At 49.1% G+C, this 16,318-nt stretch overlaps 7 protein-coding genes across 7 annotated transcripts; 5 read left to right on the top strand and 2 right to left on the bottom strand.

The window, feature by feature from the left end:
- Positions 1–1,887: 1,887 nt before the first annotated feature.
- On the top strand, positions 1,888–3,080 carry An02g07740 (uncharacterized protein; the record flags this gene model as incomplete). The annotated part of the gene is made up of 4 exons (XM_001399870.1): positions 1,888–1,970; positions 2,026–2,488; positions 2,545–2,739; positions 2,790–3,080. 4 exons carry the CDS (start codon positions 1,888–1,890, stop codon positions 3,078–3,080), a joined length of 1,032 nt encoding a protein of 343 aa, XP_001399907.1.
- Positions 3,081–4,614: 1,534 nt separating this feature from the next.
- An02g07750 (uncharacterized protein) lies at positions 4,615–5,439 on the top strand (the record flags this gene model as incomplete). Its single annotated transcript, XM_001399871.3, has 1 exon — positions 4,615–5,439. The coding sequence occupies one exon, from the start codon at positions 4,615–4,617 to the stop codon at positions 5,437–5,439; it is 825 nt and encodes a 274-aa protein (XP_001399908.3).
- Positions 5,440–6,042: 603 nt separating this feature from the next.
- On the top strand, positions 6,043–7,079 carry An02g07760 (uncharacterized protein; the record flags this gene model as incomplete). Its single annotated transcript, XM_059746424.1, has 3 exons — positions 6,043–6,562; positions 6,605–6,725; positions 7,022–7,079. The coding sequence occupies 3 exons, from the start codon at positions 6,043–6,045 to the stop codon at positions 7,077–7,079; spliced, it is 699 nt and encodes a 232-aa protein (XP_059600022.1).
- Positions 7,080–8,475: 1,396 nt separating this feature from the next.
- An02g07770 (uncharacterized protein) lies at positions 8,476–10,828 on the bottom strand (the record flags this gene model as incomplete). The annotated part of the gene is made up of 6 exons (XM_001399873.3): positions 8,476–9,176; positions 9,243–9,352; positions 9,405–9,869; positions 9,929–10,204; positions 10,255–10,664; positions 10,724–10,828. The coding sequence occupies 6 exons, from the start codon at positions 10,826–10,828 to the stop codon at positions 8,476–8,478; spliced, it is 2,067 nt and encodes a 688-aa protein (XP_001399910.1).
- Positions 10,829–12,115: 1,287 nt separating this feature from the next.
- An02g07780 (uncharacterized protein) lies at positions 12,116–12,927 on the top strand (the record flags this gene model as incomplete). Its single annotated transcript, XM_001399874.3, has 5 exons — positions 12,116–12,209; positions 12,279–12,437; positions 12,509–12,655; positions 12,718–12,830; positions 12,886–12,927. The coding sequence occupies 5 exons, from the start codon at positions 12,116–12,118 to the stop codon at positions 12,925–12,927; spliced, it is 555 nt and encodes a 184-aa protein (XP_001399911.1).
- A 971-nt stretch (positions 12,928–13,898) lies between these two features.
- An02g07790 (uncharacterized protein) lies at positions 13,899–14,332 on the top strand (the record flags this gene model as incomplete). The annotated part of the gene is made up of 3 exons (XM_001399875.1): positions 13,899–13,947; positions 14,078–14,190; positions 14,264–14,332. 3 exons carry the CDS (start codon positions 13,899–13,901, stop codon positions 14,330–14,332), a joined length of 231 nt encoding a protein of 76 aa, XP_001399912.1.
- Positions 14,333–14,716: 384 nt separating this feature from the next.
- Positions 14,717–16,054, bottom strand: An02g07800 (uncharacterized protein; the record flags this gene model as incomplete). Its single annotated transcript, XM_001399876.1, has 3 exons — positions 14,717–15,288; positions 15,350–15,766; positions 15,835–16,054. The coding sequence occupies 3 exons, from the start codon at positions 16,052–16,054 to the stop codon at positions 14,717–14,719; spliced, it is 1,209 nt and encodes a 402-aa protein (XP_001399913.1).
- Between the last annotated feature and the right edge of the window lie 264 nt (positions 16,055–16,318).

Below are 16,318 nucleotides of genomic sequence, written 5' to 3' on the forward strand. Positions count from 1 at the left end.
AAAGTTCAATGAGAGGACAAAGTGACGGAGGTAAGGGAGAATGAGAAGCAATCGAAGTATGCCAATGACGGGGACAGAAGTGGAGGAGCAACTGAGATCACTTGGAAGATGTTGGCCAGTTCCGGGCCTTCGTTTCCCTCCGGCTGGAACCACCGCGGGTCGCGTTCCGGAACATAATTGATCCGAGGTTGACAGGTCAGGCACAGGCACAAGCAAGGTTATATTGCCGTCTCATGCCCGGAAAAACCACAATCTCTCCAGTACGATATATGGAGTACACTGATGGCATTGCCCGGCAACTTTCAACAAATGTTCACACTAGTGGAATGATAATAGATTGTTATGTCTGCTATGAACCACAAACTATGACCGCGCACTATGCTCTCCTCCTTGCTGCGCAGTTTAAGACTTGGTTCCATGTCTGCACCAGTTACTATTAGTTAATGTATCAAGGATTTATTTCTGACTTAGCTTACTTCAGTCAGCAATATTCACCAGGTAATTAGCAGGGCATATCCTTCATTTGTATAGTATCAGCAGAGTATACTCAGTTGTTGACAAAATTTACTACCAATCTTATGTCGCATACAGGTATCATGCACAGAGGTGCAATGAATATAGGACATTATAGATAGTCACCCCGCTTAATCCTACTTGATCCTACGAATATGGGGCTTAGAGCAAGCTACGTTGAGTTACAGTTTTAAGAGAGTGGTATAACGTTAGTCGGTAAAAGCGCGAGTTACATACCACCCGAGGTATACATTCACATATTAATGTGGGCATTACAGTCTTCGAATTGAAGATATAATTTCAAAAGTTTGAGCGACCTTCTGGTTCACCTATTTCGTTGAATACGAGTATATCAGATTGAGAATGCTTCAACCTCACTGGAGTTTCTCTCCAGATGGTGGGTCGACCTAGGGAGGGGGTTCGGTATACAGCTTCTGTGTCATATCAACTAACAAAAGTACAGCGGAAATTTGTTGAGATGGTTGGACAGAAAGTGGTGTCACCATTGAACAGATACACCGTGTGCGCATATTCTATTTCCCTTACACGGGCTTTCCTTGCTAGAGGTCTTCAATTCGAAAATCAAGCTTCGGCCACATCTAATATGCGCAGCCATCCTTGCCAGTGGTGATGCCGGGCGGCTGGACCCGCGGCGAAATAAAGCACCCTTAACGGTGGATTCGTGATTGACTTCAATCCATCTCGCCAATTGGATGGGCGGTCTCAGCCTAGGCAACACCAGGCCCCACATACCAAAGTCAAAAAGACCCTAGATCCCCTACTCGGTACCGAATATCTATGCTTTATGGCGCAGCTTATTATACTAGTTTTCATGGTCAGAAGGCCGAAGACATTGTAACATATAGACCTATCTACGCGAAGGATTTCGGAATCATATGGGCGCGAGCGTGAACATACAGGCTGATCATGCAAACACAAGTAACGGGGGGTCAAATGTGGAACTCGATGGGGAGAGAGTTTACAGTCGCCGTTTCTTCGGCTACTAGTCGGCCCAATGTACCGACTTATGTGTATCCAGCCTTAACGGACTGCTCTACTTTGTGGGTACCTCTAGAATCTTGATTGGGCAAAAAGTAAGACACCTGGAATGGCTACCTGAACCTCGGGAGATGGAACAAGGGTCCACCAATTGTAGGTGAACGGATTGACTATCTATTGCAAATTTCGACAATAGTTTGTGGATTGAAGCCACCCTAGCGCAACAGCCCTGGTTGCTAAATGTTCGATCGCCGCATCTTCTTAAGAAGCTGTAAACTGTCGACATCAACCTTCCAATACAGCATTATTTAGAGTATATAGGGGTACATACCTAAGCCGGCACAGGGGTGCTGCGAATAATCCCAGGGTGGTGCCATGTACTGGCCAACTTCGCAAAACGAAAAATGGTTCTGCGGAACACTGTTCGTGCAAGGACTGCTTGTTCTCGTGTTGAACATGTGAGTTCAAACAATGCTATAACCACATCGTCCGCAACTACTTACTACATCCCAGATATAACCTCATTCAGTGGCAATCATGGACGAATCCCAATGCCACTCAGGTCGCCATATCATACCAGGTCCCCATCAACATTGCACTCATCATGTTTGCTGTCGTTTATGAGATATTTCTTGGCCTTGACATGGTACATCATAAGAATATTATATTGCTTCTAGCCCTTTGCATTAGCAATGGCTGTGTCCTCGCCTATTCTGTGATGCAGTACATGTCTATTCATCATACCACCTTGACTATTGGAGAGAACCGCGACTATCTCGGCCGACCATTGGTGGACTTATCAAGAGACCTGTGGAAAGAAATCCAGCCTGCTGAGCTTCTGGTTCCCATCACCGTCAGTATTGCGACGCTCTTTATGTGGCCGATCGCGTATTGGGTCCATAGAGAATTTTCCTGGGCTATATACCAGTATGTTCAGGGGAGCCCTAAGAGTCGTAAACAATATCGAGGATATGAGGTACTTGAAGTCCTCCAGAACTTGGGTCATTGGGGACTTGTGATTAACTCCGGCAGGCATATCTTGTTCTAATCAAGTTCGACTTCTTCTTCCTGGTGGGCTTTATCATTCAGTATGACCTCGTTGACGTCCACTTTGAGGAGCCCGAGTACTCCTTGACATTAGCACTCATTCCAGCCGCATTGCTGGTGATGACTGTGGGCACATATTTTGTCCGACGTGAACACAGAATTTCTACCATCATTATTGCAGTTAGTCATGGAACCTCAAATTATGATGTCCAAATAACTAACTCGAGCAGGTCTGCCGTCTAGGCATTGCGGCCTATTTACTGAGTCGGATCATCGTTCTATGTGGAAATACTTTGCGTGGCAACACACCAGGGAAGGACATGATGCTGCTCTTTGCCAGTGTAGCATTTGTCCTTTCCTGCCTTATCATTGTATGCACGGTATATTGCATACTGAACTTTGAACATGGTCTCAAGTCGGTGTTTGCCCGGAAGAATCAAGTCGCTCAGCGGTCTTTCGTGTTCCAGGAGCTTCCAAGCCACCCGAACAGTACTCGACACTCTAGACTCTCCCTTGATTAATCTATTATTTATATGATAACTTAACTAATTATTATAAAGAATTCTATCCTGCTCGACTATGGGCGCGAAACTTGTATGTGTTCTCAGACAACAACGTCATGTACTGCTATTATCGGCCGCTTTAGCAGCTCTGGTTTAATAGACTAAGAAGTAGAGCAGTGAATCAGTCAAGAGTATCTTTATCAACACAATAACTAAGTAATTGTCACAGCTATGAGTGGCCCATAAATAGGCCTTGATAACCTGGTTGTGCAGCTTCTGAGTGAAGGGCGCGTGGGCCTGCAATTGGATCCGAACAAAGCAATGAGGCTAACGCTCCGAAACAATACTGTGCCAATCTAAAATATTTGTCATTCACTAGACGATTTCGATACTACAAACACCATTGGGATGGTCTCATTGACTGTCCCATCTCCGAACGCTGAAACGGCCAGGAAGCTGATCTCGGTAAACGACCTTCATTTAGTTTCGCATTAGACGCCAACTACTATGTCGAATGAATGCTCTATATAGGACACTGGAGAGGTTCATTCACGGGAATTGCCAATTCAATTTTATTATTGATGTGGTGAAGCGGAATCATAGATGAATTCTTCATGCTTGCCAATCTGGGCTGCATGCTTCATGGCGGAGACTACCGTTTGCACGCGTTTGCCAACGCACTGTTCTTAAATACCTCTTCCCTCTTTCTTCCTCGCTTGCTACTCACTTCCCTCACCAACAACCTACTAACAATCCAAAGTAATACTCGATTATAGTATCTCAGATTAACCTTAATGGGTCCCGAAGAACGCCTTAGGCTGCTTTTTGCGCGGGATGAAGACCTCTTGAAGATGGACACTGGCCGCCGTCAGGCAACCGAATCTCGGCCCGTTGATGACACTGGTGGCCCTCAGACAGAGCATACCGAGAACCTGGGAAACAAGCCTTCAGCTATAACTACCCAGAACACAACTCAACCCACTCAGATTGCGTCTCCTGAACTCCCTTCTCCACCCAAGCTCCCTGCTCCAGCCCCGGCAGGTGACTCCCAATATGAACACGTATTTCCTCTCAACGGCCAGTTCAGCCCCCTTTTGGCTATTGCCAAATATCCCTACAGACATATAAAAGGATCCTTGAGCCAAGAGGTTTCCAGCCGCTTCTTCGACGCAGGTAAATTCTGGAACCGCTCGTGGGATGTGTAAGTTGCTCTATTCACAGCTTTGCACAAGTAAATCTGATAAGTGCCAGTTATTTTGTCCACGCACCAGCTTCTCTCGGATCTAAGCCTGTACTCCTTACTCCCACCGATGGAGTCAGTTCCTTCTTGGAAGAGATAAATCGTGCTCTGAAGTGTGAATTGTCGTTGCCAGCAGATATGTCCGCCGGGCTTGTCTTGTCTTTCAAAGATGGGTATCCTCAGCCTGTCTACCTCGGCCGCAGTACCACACGTGAGACCAAGGACCAGCTCGAGTTGCAAATTCCTTCACCATCATCGGAGCACAACAGTTCTTCTGGAGACATGGACGAGGAATACGCTGCTTTCGAGACCATGGTGGAAGCCGCTATCGAGGCCACCAGGAACAAAAAGAAATCTTCCAAGCAGAAACTGTTGATGCGTGCGATGAAAGAGCTTGATATGCAGCAGATGGTTCGACGGATGCAGTGCTACTTTGGTTTGCGTTCGATGGATGACATTGAAGGGACAGCAGACATGGGTGACTGGGATACCCCGGGCACAGTGCCCACAGTGCAGCCGCTAGATGCCACCAAGGCAGTACCGTATCCTTTCTGGAGAGAGCCCGTGTTTATCAGTATCGACGTAGAGTCGAATGAGCGCTGCCATAGCCAGGTGACTGAGGTCGGAGTGTCAGTGTTGGACATGCGGAGTCTGGTGGGGGTTCCGCCGGGCGTGAACGGCGATCAGTGGCGGAGCCGTATCCAGTCCCGGCATCTACGAGTGAGAGAATACGGCCATATCGTGAACCATGAGTTCGTGTCGGGCTGTCCTGGCATGTTTCAGTTCGGAGAGAGCGAATGGGTGCTGCAACGAGACTTGGTGGACGTAGTGCGATCAAGCCTGCGCTTGGGCGATGCACTGGACCGTCGCCTCGTATTGGTCGGCCACAATCTTTCAGCAGATGTCAAGTATCTCAAGCAAGTTGGGGTGGATGTGGGAGGGTTTCGTGACCAGATCGACACAGCGCAGATGTTTCGCAAGCTGCGGAAGGAAGAGTCGGTACGGTCGCTGGGAGGCGTGCTGGCGAAACTGGACATTAAGGGCTGGTACTTGCACAATGCCGGGAATGATGCGCGGTACACTATGGAGGTTCTCGTCGCCAGCTTTATGGGAGCGAGTGAGGAAGACTCAGCGTAGGGCTCATACATGCATTGTTAGCCTATCATCCTCTTCAGAAGTTCCTTTTTAATTTGAATTTTACCGGATATCAACCTTCACGATACATCCGTATGCTCTCACTGCCGTTCAATGGGGTTATGGGGAGAATACGGCGAACGTCCAGCTACGAATATTGTAAACTAAAGCATCTACATCTAAATAATGCAAATTTGTGTCTCCTAGTTTCAGTGAGTTCATCGGAGATGCCGAATATGATATGGTGAATGATAGTAGCTCGTACTTTCTAACCATCCTTAGCAATCCCTAGAGATCATCAGGGACAGTATAGCGCTTTCAGAAATTGTATGGACATAGCAAACATACTTGGAACTCCCGCAGAACGAGATGTAAGACGCTTAAGCTTCTGTGCCAAATGTCACATGCTGTTCCTGACACTTCCTGCAGAACCAACCCTAGGCCTAATCTAATCACTATCGCCGATCCACCCCCTCCACAAGCCCCATACTTACCCCACCCACATCAACATCACCACCATCTTTCCTCAACCCCCTCCATAAAACAAACAACAATTCTCCTACAATTTTCACTTCCACTACCCACCGCCTCACAATCGCAACTAAAATGACCTCTCTAACAACCCACCTCCTTAACCTCAACCCCTCCGCCCTCCACACCTCAACCACCCACCCCTTCCTCCACTCCGCCGGCACCTCCACCCTCCCCAAAGCCACCCTCTCAGCCTGGCTCTCGCAAGACCGTCTCTACGCGCAGTCCTACGTCCGCTTCATCGGCCTCCTCCTCTCAAAAATCCGTCTTCCTTATACCACCACCGCCAACAGCCCTGCCCCCCTCGAATCCCGCATCCTCACCCTCCTCACCTCCGCCCTCCTCAACATCCAGCGCGAACTCACCTTCTTCGAGACCGTCGCCGCCGAATACAACCTCGATCTGCAGGTGCCCCCACCGGGCGCGACAACCTTCGGTCCTAGCGAAGCGACGCACGCATACACAGATTTGTTCCTTTCCTCGGGCTCGAGCGGCGTGACGTTGTTGGAGGGGTTGGTGGTGTTGTGGGCTACGGAGGTGTGTTATTATAAGGCTTGGGGGTATGCCAGGGAGGTTATGGAGAATAATAGTAAGGGTGGGGAAGGAAGAGATGATGCGGATGGTGGTGCGCTGAGAGTGCAGTTTATTCCTAACTGGACGAGTGAGGAGTTTGGACGCTTTGTGGATGAGATTGCGGAGTTGGTGGATGAGGTTTCTTTGGGTGTTGCGGATAGTGAGAGGGAGGAATTGCTGGGGAGGTGCGAGCGGTGGTGGAGGCAGGTTGTTTGGTTGGAGGGGATGTTTTGGCCGGAGGTTTGAGGGGGGTTAAGGGACTGAGAATTGTGATGGGTTTGTGTGGAAGGTGGTATGTATGTTTCTGGTGGCGATAATAGTGTGTCGGGGGTATATGGGCTTGGGATATGGTTGGAGTAAATGAGACGGGTTATTGTATAGATATGCTATATGGAGTCACTATGCTGTGACTGGATGTTGTATGATCTCGATCTGAGTCCCAGTGGGATTGATAATTCTCGATATACTGTTCACACATTAGATTTACTGAACCCAGTACCATCGCTTCCCCACTTGAGATGCAACAATGCGCCTCGTAATATTAACCCTTTCTGACCATTCGCTCCAGTCTCCATATCAGAGGATTTACCATAAGCAGCTAGCACGCCACGATATATCCATTTTTATGATCTTCTTACGTTTTGTCGCAATTCAGTAATTATGGGCGGCCATGTCGTGGGTTTAATGAATTTCCATATCAGGAACACTGTGGACCATGATCTAAATAAACAAATTACTTCATTTCAAAAATGTTTCATTTTATGTGACATAATAAGATTAAGATCAACAAATTCAAGATTATGCATCCCAATACCCCATGTAATTTTGGCATAGCACTTCTACAAAAATATCATTGACCTACATAGGAAAAAAAGGTACAGTGGGTCAAGATCAAAGTCACCGCCCACCACCCAACTGCCGACGATTTCCACTCACCGCATCCCAGACCATCTCCAAGCAATGCGATAATCGCATCATCTCTTCTCAACATCAACTCAATTCCTCTCAATTTACGAGTTCCTAAATCGACCTAGCACACAAAAATGCCCCCCAAAGCGCCCAAGGGCGAATACATCGAAACAGTACGCCCCATCACATCCCATCCCCTCCCCCCCAAATAACAACAAACAAACCCCCCATACTAACCCAACCCCAGGACACAGGCAACAAAATCTCCCGCCGATCTCTAATCCACGGAACCCAACACATCATTCTCGGCGGCAAGACAGTAATCCAAGCGGACGCCGTCATCCGAGGCGACCTCTACCGCTCCTCATCCTCATCGTCCTCCGCCTCCGACCCGCAACAAGCCGCCGCCGGCGGCGCACCAAACAGTCCCTCCGTGGCCATCACAGTAGGACGATACAGCTACATCTCGCGACAAGCGATCCTACGCCCACCTTCGCGACTACACCGCGGCGTGTACTCGTTCTATCCGCTCAAGATCGGGGATCATGTGTTTGTGGGCGAGCGGGCGGTAGTGGAGGCCGCGACGGTGGGGAATCATGTGCATATTGGGAAGGATGCGGTGGTGGGGAGTATGGCGATCTTGAAGGATTTCGTGTATGTGTTGGATGGGGCGGTGGTGCCGGGGGGAATGGTGGTGCCGAGTTGGTGTGTGGTTGGAGGCGCGCCGGCGAGGATTGTGGGTGAGGTTGGGGAGGGGTATGGGGTTGAGGGGGCCGAGGGAGGATTGGCGAGGGAGAGGTATAGGTTGGTTGGGAGGTGATTGCTGGATTTTGGATAATTGTTGATGATGGTTATGATTGTTCTCTTTACATGTGTGTGGCTGTTTAGTACTATACCCCCTGGTCTAGTTTATTTCTTTCATTTATGTATTCTGTGTGCGCAACATATATCGAAAACATTCTAGATACATAGGTCATGGTGAAGCATGACGATCTTACTCCGTGGCTCATTGGTGGTTGGCGAGGTTTACAGTGAGATCCGTCTAAGCCGGCTCTCTTTGGTGGTGTATTCTAGGCCAGCTTCGCTGCGCGCCATGTCGTTGATCCACTGCTTGTGTGGCTTGACTTCTTCCTTCTTGGAGAGCTTGGATGACAGGTACAGCCAGTTCAGGGCGTTTCCAACTGTGCTGACCTCGTCGCAGACATGTTCAAGTGCAAACTTCTTAGTCCGCTCATAAAGATCGTCGTCAGTGCACAAATCGAACAGGTGTTGTGCAACCGCATCCGTGTCGCCGACTTCCACGAGGAAACCATTCTTCTTATCTGCTACTTGCAGTGGGATTCCGCCAGCCTTGGTTGCAATCACCGGGGTACCCTTGTGGATTGCCTCGGATACCTTGACTTCGAACCCTTCGCGAGTGGACAGCTGCAGAGCGACCTTGGCCTTTGACATGAGTGCATTAAGCACCTGATCTGAGGGCCCTAGTCGGACAACGCAAATCTTGTCGGATAGATCTGGGAGGTCCTTCTCGATGTGAGCTAGCACGGAATCGTAGATCACGGTGCCGTCTGGATCATCAACGGAGCCGTGTCCACAAATAAGCAGTTTGGGCGGTGATCTGTCGGGTAGGGACGAGGTGAACCGTCTATAGAACTTCTCATACGAATCTACAACGTCGAAGATACCCTTGGAAGGGTCAAATCGGGCGATCTGCACAATGTACTCGTCTGTCAATTGGTTAGCATCCTTGTAATAACACAAGTCGGCATGTATGACTTTAGAGTTGTCCTTACCATGTGGGTAGTTTATAGTCATCATCCCTGAGTTTCTGCAAACAGAGTTGAAGACACGGCCGTAATAGGCGACATCTTCTTCACGCATGTTCTTATTCAGACCATCCAACCTAATTCGGAATGTCAGCTAGTTTTATCATGCACGTATCTTTTGAGACTGACCAATCAGTTGAAGCAGGCATATAGCCCACCATCTCGTTTGGAACATCTTTCGGCACAAATATGCTCACTGGGTGACTGATAAACAAATCTGCCTGCTGCACCTGTTTCCAGATCCACGACCAGGTGTCTGCCTGTGGGGAGCCAGGTTGATCTATCAGATCACTGCGGATTTGAATATGGTTTCGGAAAATGACCGGTCGGTTAGGTGCTAGCTTTTTTGCAATGGGGATCAATGCGGGCATTTGCGGATCGTCAATGATAATAACGTCGGCGCCTCCCTCCTCAGGAGGCCGCAGGGGACCGCCAGGGGAGAGCCAGTATCGCTTCGCATTCTCATTGATCCAATCAATCACCTTATCCCAGTCCTCATTGCTCAAGCGCTCATCTGGGGCGGCAACTCCTTGCAAAATATTATGGTTGTTTTTGGTTATGCGAAAAACTCCAGGCCGCGGCTTGGGAACATACCTAGTTTGAAAGATCAGTCAGATACTCGATACCTAATGCTATGTGGATAGAAGACTTACCACTTGATGTCAGTTCCCAACGAGTAGGAAAATCTTGCAAGGGCGTGTCTCATGAGGGCTACTCCTCCGCCCTGAGGAGTGGCACTGAAGAAAGCAATCTTTGTGCCTCTGTTCTTGAGGTCGTCGGCATAGTAATTGACTGCATCCCACGTCCTCTGTGTGACAGTCTTCTGGAAGTCCTCCAGGTTTGTAAGGCGCACATGGAAGGCAGTATCAACTTCAACTAATCCCAAAAAGCCGACTTGCAACAAAGGAATATTTTCAGGGCCAAACAACCTTAAGTGCTGTAAGCGTATGCACACCGCTTGAAATCGTACAAGACATACCTGACACACTTGCGTCCCATGGACTCTGCCTGTTCATCGATGCTTTTGAGCTCCCAGCCAGTGGACTTCCGGACGGGGTGATCAACGTAGTGATCAACCCCAATATTACTCTCCTCGGGAAGGACCAAAGGGATCACATCCAGCTCCGACCAAAGACGTGAGCATAGCGTGGAGCATCTCCGAACCACTGAAGTTGGCATTGCCAGCCCGATAAACTTCTCCAGGCGTTCATCACTATACTCCCGCAACTGGTTCAACACATAGTCGGTGATTTCAGCACAGACGGTCCGGCCACCCTGTGGAACAATGTCCTTCTGGTGGAAGTCGAGAAGATAGGTAGTATCGCGAATTGCGAGGGCTACAGTGACTCCATCGTCATCGAACAGCACTGAGAGACCAGCATAGATAGTCTAATGGAACGGCATCGGTTAGAGATGACATGCGATATTCAGGAGGAAGAGAAGTTTACCTTCGATGGAGGTGCCTCCCAGGAGTTCTTGTCGAATTGGTGCGAGAGCTGCAGTTGATGGAAGGAAGAGCGGCGCTGAAACGGTTGTATACCGTCAGTGGTCATGTTGGCAGGGTTATTCGAGAACTATGGATAGAGTACAATGTCCAGGAGATTCGATAATGCTGATCAGACTGCTGCTCGGAATTTGAAAAGGAACGGTTGTTTCTATAAATCTCGATGAAGGGACGTCAGGGTCGGTCGCCGGTCCGGGGTTTGTAAGACCATGGGTGGTGGTGGGATGACTTCACTAGTCCATGGAGTGTGCTACCACCCTGCCATGACGTATTGCAAACAGCATACGATTTACTCCGGCGGCAGTGAGAATCCGCCTTTCTGACCAGTATCGATGAAGAGTAATTGGCCATGAAGGACTGTAGGTGGATCGGGAGATGCTTGGTGGCTTGTAGGTTCCCTTCTCTCAAGTCAAATCAAGGTACCACGAGGCATAACCATCACCACTTGATATGCCTGGTGTTGATCGTCGGGAGCGGGGACTTCCGATAGGTACTACACAGGATAGCCAGCGCGCTAAGTCTGCAGAACGTACTTATGCTTGGTTGTAAGATCAAGGCTAGATTCATGGCACAGGCCACGCTAATGATAAAGAAAGTCCGTCGCCAAGGAGGGCTACTTGCTTCTACTGACAATGATAATTCGATTGTTAGGCCATCTAGAACTACAGTGCCAGTATTTCCGACCCTCTTGATCGGGAATGACTGGGTCCGAGTGGAGTACCATCTGGACTGCTAGTCTTCTAGTCTGCTACGGGCAGGTGGTTGTGTGTGCCTGAGGATAACGCTGCAAATGCTGAAACCACCGAATCCTTGGCGCGGGGCGCTTAGTCATGGGCAGCCCCTTTTACGGAGCGCTCGAGCAGACGAGCGAGAGAGCGAGAGAGAGAGGCGCTCCTCGTGTGGATCGTGAACCCTGAAATTCTTATTGCTGCTGCTGAATCAATCGTTGTCCAATTTGACTTTCGACCCTGTTGGACCGTCACTCTCTGTTCTCTGCTTCAACGTGCGTCGCTATCGCCCCTTCTTTACATAAGGTGAGTTCCATATGTCTTGTTTACCTTGCGTCTGCGAACGCATGGTCCATTATGGAGACGTCGCCCTGTTGACGCGGACCGCTAGCACGGGGTAATTGACCTTACGTTTAGTTTTCGCTGTCCTCTTCCTCCCACGGCCCCCCTACTCGACCGATCGGTCCACCATCTAGAATTCCGAATTCCTACTGCAATTGCATTGCATCGGAGACGCTCTCTAGCGCTCGTTGAATCACCGCAGGCTCAGTCGCTCATTAATCCTATCAACAGTCGGCGGTCTTCAGGAGACGCCTCCGCTAGTCACAATGGGTGGTCAGGTTTCCAAGATTATGGGGAAGATTTTTGGTACGAAGGAGATGCGGATTTTGATGCTGGGTTTGGATGCTGCTGGAAAGACCAGTAAGTTTGATCCTCGATCTCCGTCCACCCATCGACTATGGCAATGTAAAAACTAACATGTTGCGTTAGCAATCCTCTACAAATTGAAGCTCACCAATCAGGACGTCACCACTATCCCTACCGTCGGTTTCAACGTTGAAAGCGTCACCTATAAGAATGTGAAGTTCAATGTCTGGGATGTTGGTGGACAGGACAAGATCAGACCCCTCTGGAGACACTACTATTCTGGTACTTTTCCCCTTATCGCGTATTTTCAACGAATCGTGGGGCAAGTGGCTGACATTGGGTGAAATCTTCAGGTACACAAGGTTTGATCTTCGTTGTGGACTCCAGCGACACTGCTCGTTTGGAGGAGGCTCGCTCCGAGCTTCACAAGATTATCAACGATCGCGAAATGAAGGATGCTCTCTTGCTGGTCTTTGCCAATAAGCAGGATGTTCAAGGCCGTAAGTTTCCACCTTTAGGTTATAGATATCGACGTCGCGACTGACCAGGATTTTTCTTGCAGACATGAGTCCCGAGGAAGTTACTCAAGCGCTACAGCTCACCAAGTTGAAGGATAAGCTGTGGTACGTTGCTCCAAGTGTCGCAACGGAGGGAACTGGTATCTTCGAGGGCCTGGTAAGTTACACGCCCCCTCATTATTGCTTTGCCATCTAACGATCGATTGTCGCAGGCATGGCTCTCCAACAACGTGAAGACGCAACCCCAGAAATAAAACAGCCGCCGGCCGACACCTGAGCCGCAAAAGTTGGAGGCCTTGGGCACGGCCTCTCGTGTACAACAGTTTCCTTTGTACCAACTGAACCATCAGAACACCTCTCGTTTCACGTTCGATTTGATGACAGAAGACGCAGCATTTGGATCCTGTGTTTGCAATATTCCTTTCACGCGCACGCCGTTCCGCTTTTCCTTTCTTCTTTATTTCATGATATCCCCACTGTTTCGATGCGGGTCATTTCGAATACCGTCTCTTAATACTATTTTCCTATTTTCCTTTCTCTGTTGTCTGCTTTTCTTCGCCCCCCTTCTCGTGTGTAGAAACATTCAAAATAGAAGGAACTTGGACCAGCACATACCTGCATACATATACTTCCTTTAATGTTTCCTTTTCCTCGCATTTATTTATATCCCAGTTATTTTTGCCGGCTCGGTTGTTGATAATCACTTTAGATACTACCAAACCCAAAAATTCACACTTATGAATAAACGATAAAAAAAAAAAAAAAAGGAACCCAACCCAACCAAAACAAACAAACAAAGAAGCCACAAGAAAACTCATATATTCCACCACGTCATTGACTCGTTTAAACCCACCTCGTAATCACAGTCCTAAGCCTCGGAAAATCCTACGACAGACACATGGAACGGAATGCTCGTCCCACCAGTCACCTCCTCCCGGCCATCGGATATATAAGCAACCCAATCTTGCATAAATGAAAGGATAGTTGGAAGTACACGGACTAATTAATCAATAAGCTCCGAGCACCCGCCCATCCATGGTAATGCGACGTTCTTCGTCAGATAGCATCAATCTGACACCAGTGGCACCGGGAGAAAGTTAACTTGATGGGTGTACTTAAAGTGCACGGCACCATGTAGTAGTCTTCTGGATAGATGCATACTTGCAGGTTATTCGCACTATACACACACACAACAAGACTACAAAGCTATTAAGAATCCTTAAGAATGCCCGACTACGCAACAGGTGATACGGTTCGCTATAAGCCTATTGGTGGTGAGTTGGTCCCGGTCCCGGTTCCAGTTCCATTTCTACCGCATATATACTCTCCACTGCTCATGGTCCCATGAAATAAGTTTAGAGAGAGGAACAAGAGAGAACTAATGAGGGCGTATCCAATGCACAGGACCTGATTCCAAGACCGCCGAAGCAATCGGCATCATCCGGGACGTCCGCACGCACTCTGGTACTATGACCGGACGGAAGATCGAAGCGTCGGATGAGATGCCGCGGTATGAGGTGCGTACATACTTTCGATACGATAAGTGTGGTAAAATAAACAGTAAAGCTGATCATTGGTCTGGGGTGGTAGATCGAGAATGCTCATACGCATAAGCGAGCGGCAATCAAGGAGAGTAGTATTCTTGGTCCGGCGGAGTGAATGGGGTCATGAAGAGGCCTGTTGATCAGTTTTGGTAGTTTTCGATTATTTGTGGGTTTCTTTAATCATGCATAAGGGGAAACAGCAAGATGAGACTCAATGGTTGACAAAGTGATCTGCCTTCATTAGCTTCCCGGGTGGGACAATGGGCTTGCAGTGACTCCAAGGTACTCATTTCGTCGAACTACATAATGACACATGTGTCTAGGTTTATGGGATTTGAGAAAGGGTGAAAAAAATCGTTAATTTTTCTAAAACTATACATCTGATCCATATGTTAAATAACTGGTATCCTAAACGCTAAAGTCGTCACATTCATTCATACTCCCTTTCGTTGTTGAATCGACAGGAGTTTAATGTCGCGGCCATTCACGACGGGTATATTTACAGCTGGCCGGGCCAGATATCGTTGGCAATCTCACGCACAAGCTTCAGCTTGGCGATCATGCCATCGCGGTCAATGGCGTTACCCTCACGGTGACTGGCAAAGCCACACTGGGGGCTGACACCGACCTGGTTGAGGGCTTGCTCGAGAGAGATGTTGTTGCCCTCAGCAATGAACTTGGCAGCGTCATAGACACGCTTCTTCATCTCCTCCTTATCCTCGAGGGCAGCGAACTTGCTGGTCACAACTCCCAGGATGACGTTCTTGTGGGTGGGAAGCTCCTTCAGGGGCTCGAAGCCACCAGCACGAGGGGTGTCATACTCGAGGTAGTAAGTGTCGACGTTAAGTTCCTTGAAGAGCTTGGTGGCAATGCGGTCATAGCCACCCTCCGAGAAGTGACGGCTGCCAACAAAGTTACCACGGCAAAGGTGCACACCGATGTGCATATCGGCAGGGCGCTTGGAAATGCTGTCGTTGTACAGCTTGATGTACTGCTCGAAGGTCTCATCGGCGGAGCGAACGTTCAGAGAGTCCTCCTTCCAGCCAGCAAGCATCTTCTCAGAGCAGAAGTCTGCAGATACAATTAGAACATGTTATCCTCATGGACAGATATACAAGCAGGATAAACTCACAAGCAAGGTTAGGGTCGTCGAACTGGACGTTTCTGCAGCCAACATCATACAGCTCCTGCAGCTCAGCCTGAACTGCCTTGGCGATATCACCGAAGTACTCCTCGTCGGAGCTGTACACATCCTTGGGGTAAGCCTTGCCCTCCTTGTACCGCAAATGGTACCAGTTAGGAGCAGCGAGGGTGATCTTGAGGTTCTTGACCTCCTCAGGAGGGACAACGCTAGCCAGATACTTGAACTCCTTGGTGTAAGTGCTGCCGACGTGCTTGATCTTGCCGGTGCAGATGACGGTCTCACCAGGCTTGTGACCAGCCTCGAGGAACGCCGCAACATCGGGGGCGTAGGGGCGGAAGACATCGGCATCGACATCACGGACCTCCTCAAATCCCTCAAGTCCAGGGAAGAAAGAACCCCAGAACACTGTCGCGGTCAACATTATCAGCATTGAGTTCCTATGATTATGCGCGACGGATGAGGGCCTAGCTTACTGTGACGGCGGTACTCTCCGTCGGAGATGGCGGCATAGCCCAACTTCTTCTGGGTTTCAGCGACCTCCTTCACATCCTTGTTCTCGATAGCGTCGAGCTGAGCCTCAGAGACCTCGCCCTTCTCGAAGGCAGTCTTGGTCTTGAGAAGCTCCTCCGTCCGGAGGAGAGAGCCGAGGTGCTCAGCACGGAAAGGAGGGTTACGGTGCAGTTGAGGGGCCATGATGACTAGATATGCGGGAGTGTTCTGTCCAGAAAACAGTTAGAGAATCAAGTGGCAGCCAACTTTTCATGGATTCACGGAAAGAAACATACCTGGTCTGGAGGCAGAATAGAGAGAAGAAGACAACAGCCGACTCGAGTCAAGAAAAAGAAAGAAATGGGGGGCAAGAGACCCCCTCATTTCTCAGCAAGCGAGTTCTCCGAGTCTTGCCCATGTTCTTCTCCGGTCTGTCCTTGCCCCACCGCTCTGGACAGTGACCCCAAA

This window comes from Aspergillus niger (genome assembly GCF_000002855.4).
Source record: "Aspergillus niger supercontig An02".
Taxonomy (NCBI): domain Eukaryota; kingdom Fungi; phylum Ascomycota; class Eurotiomycetes; order Eurotiales; family Aspergillaceae; genus Aspergillus; species Aspergillus niger.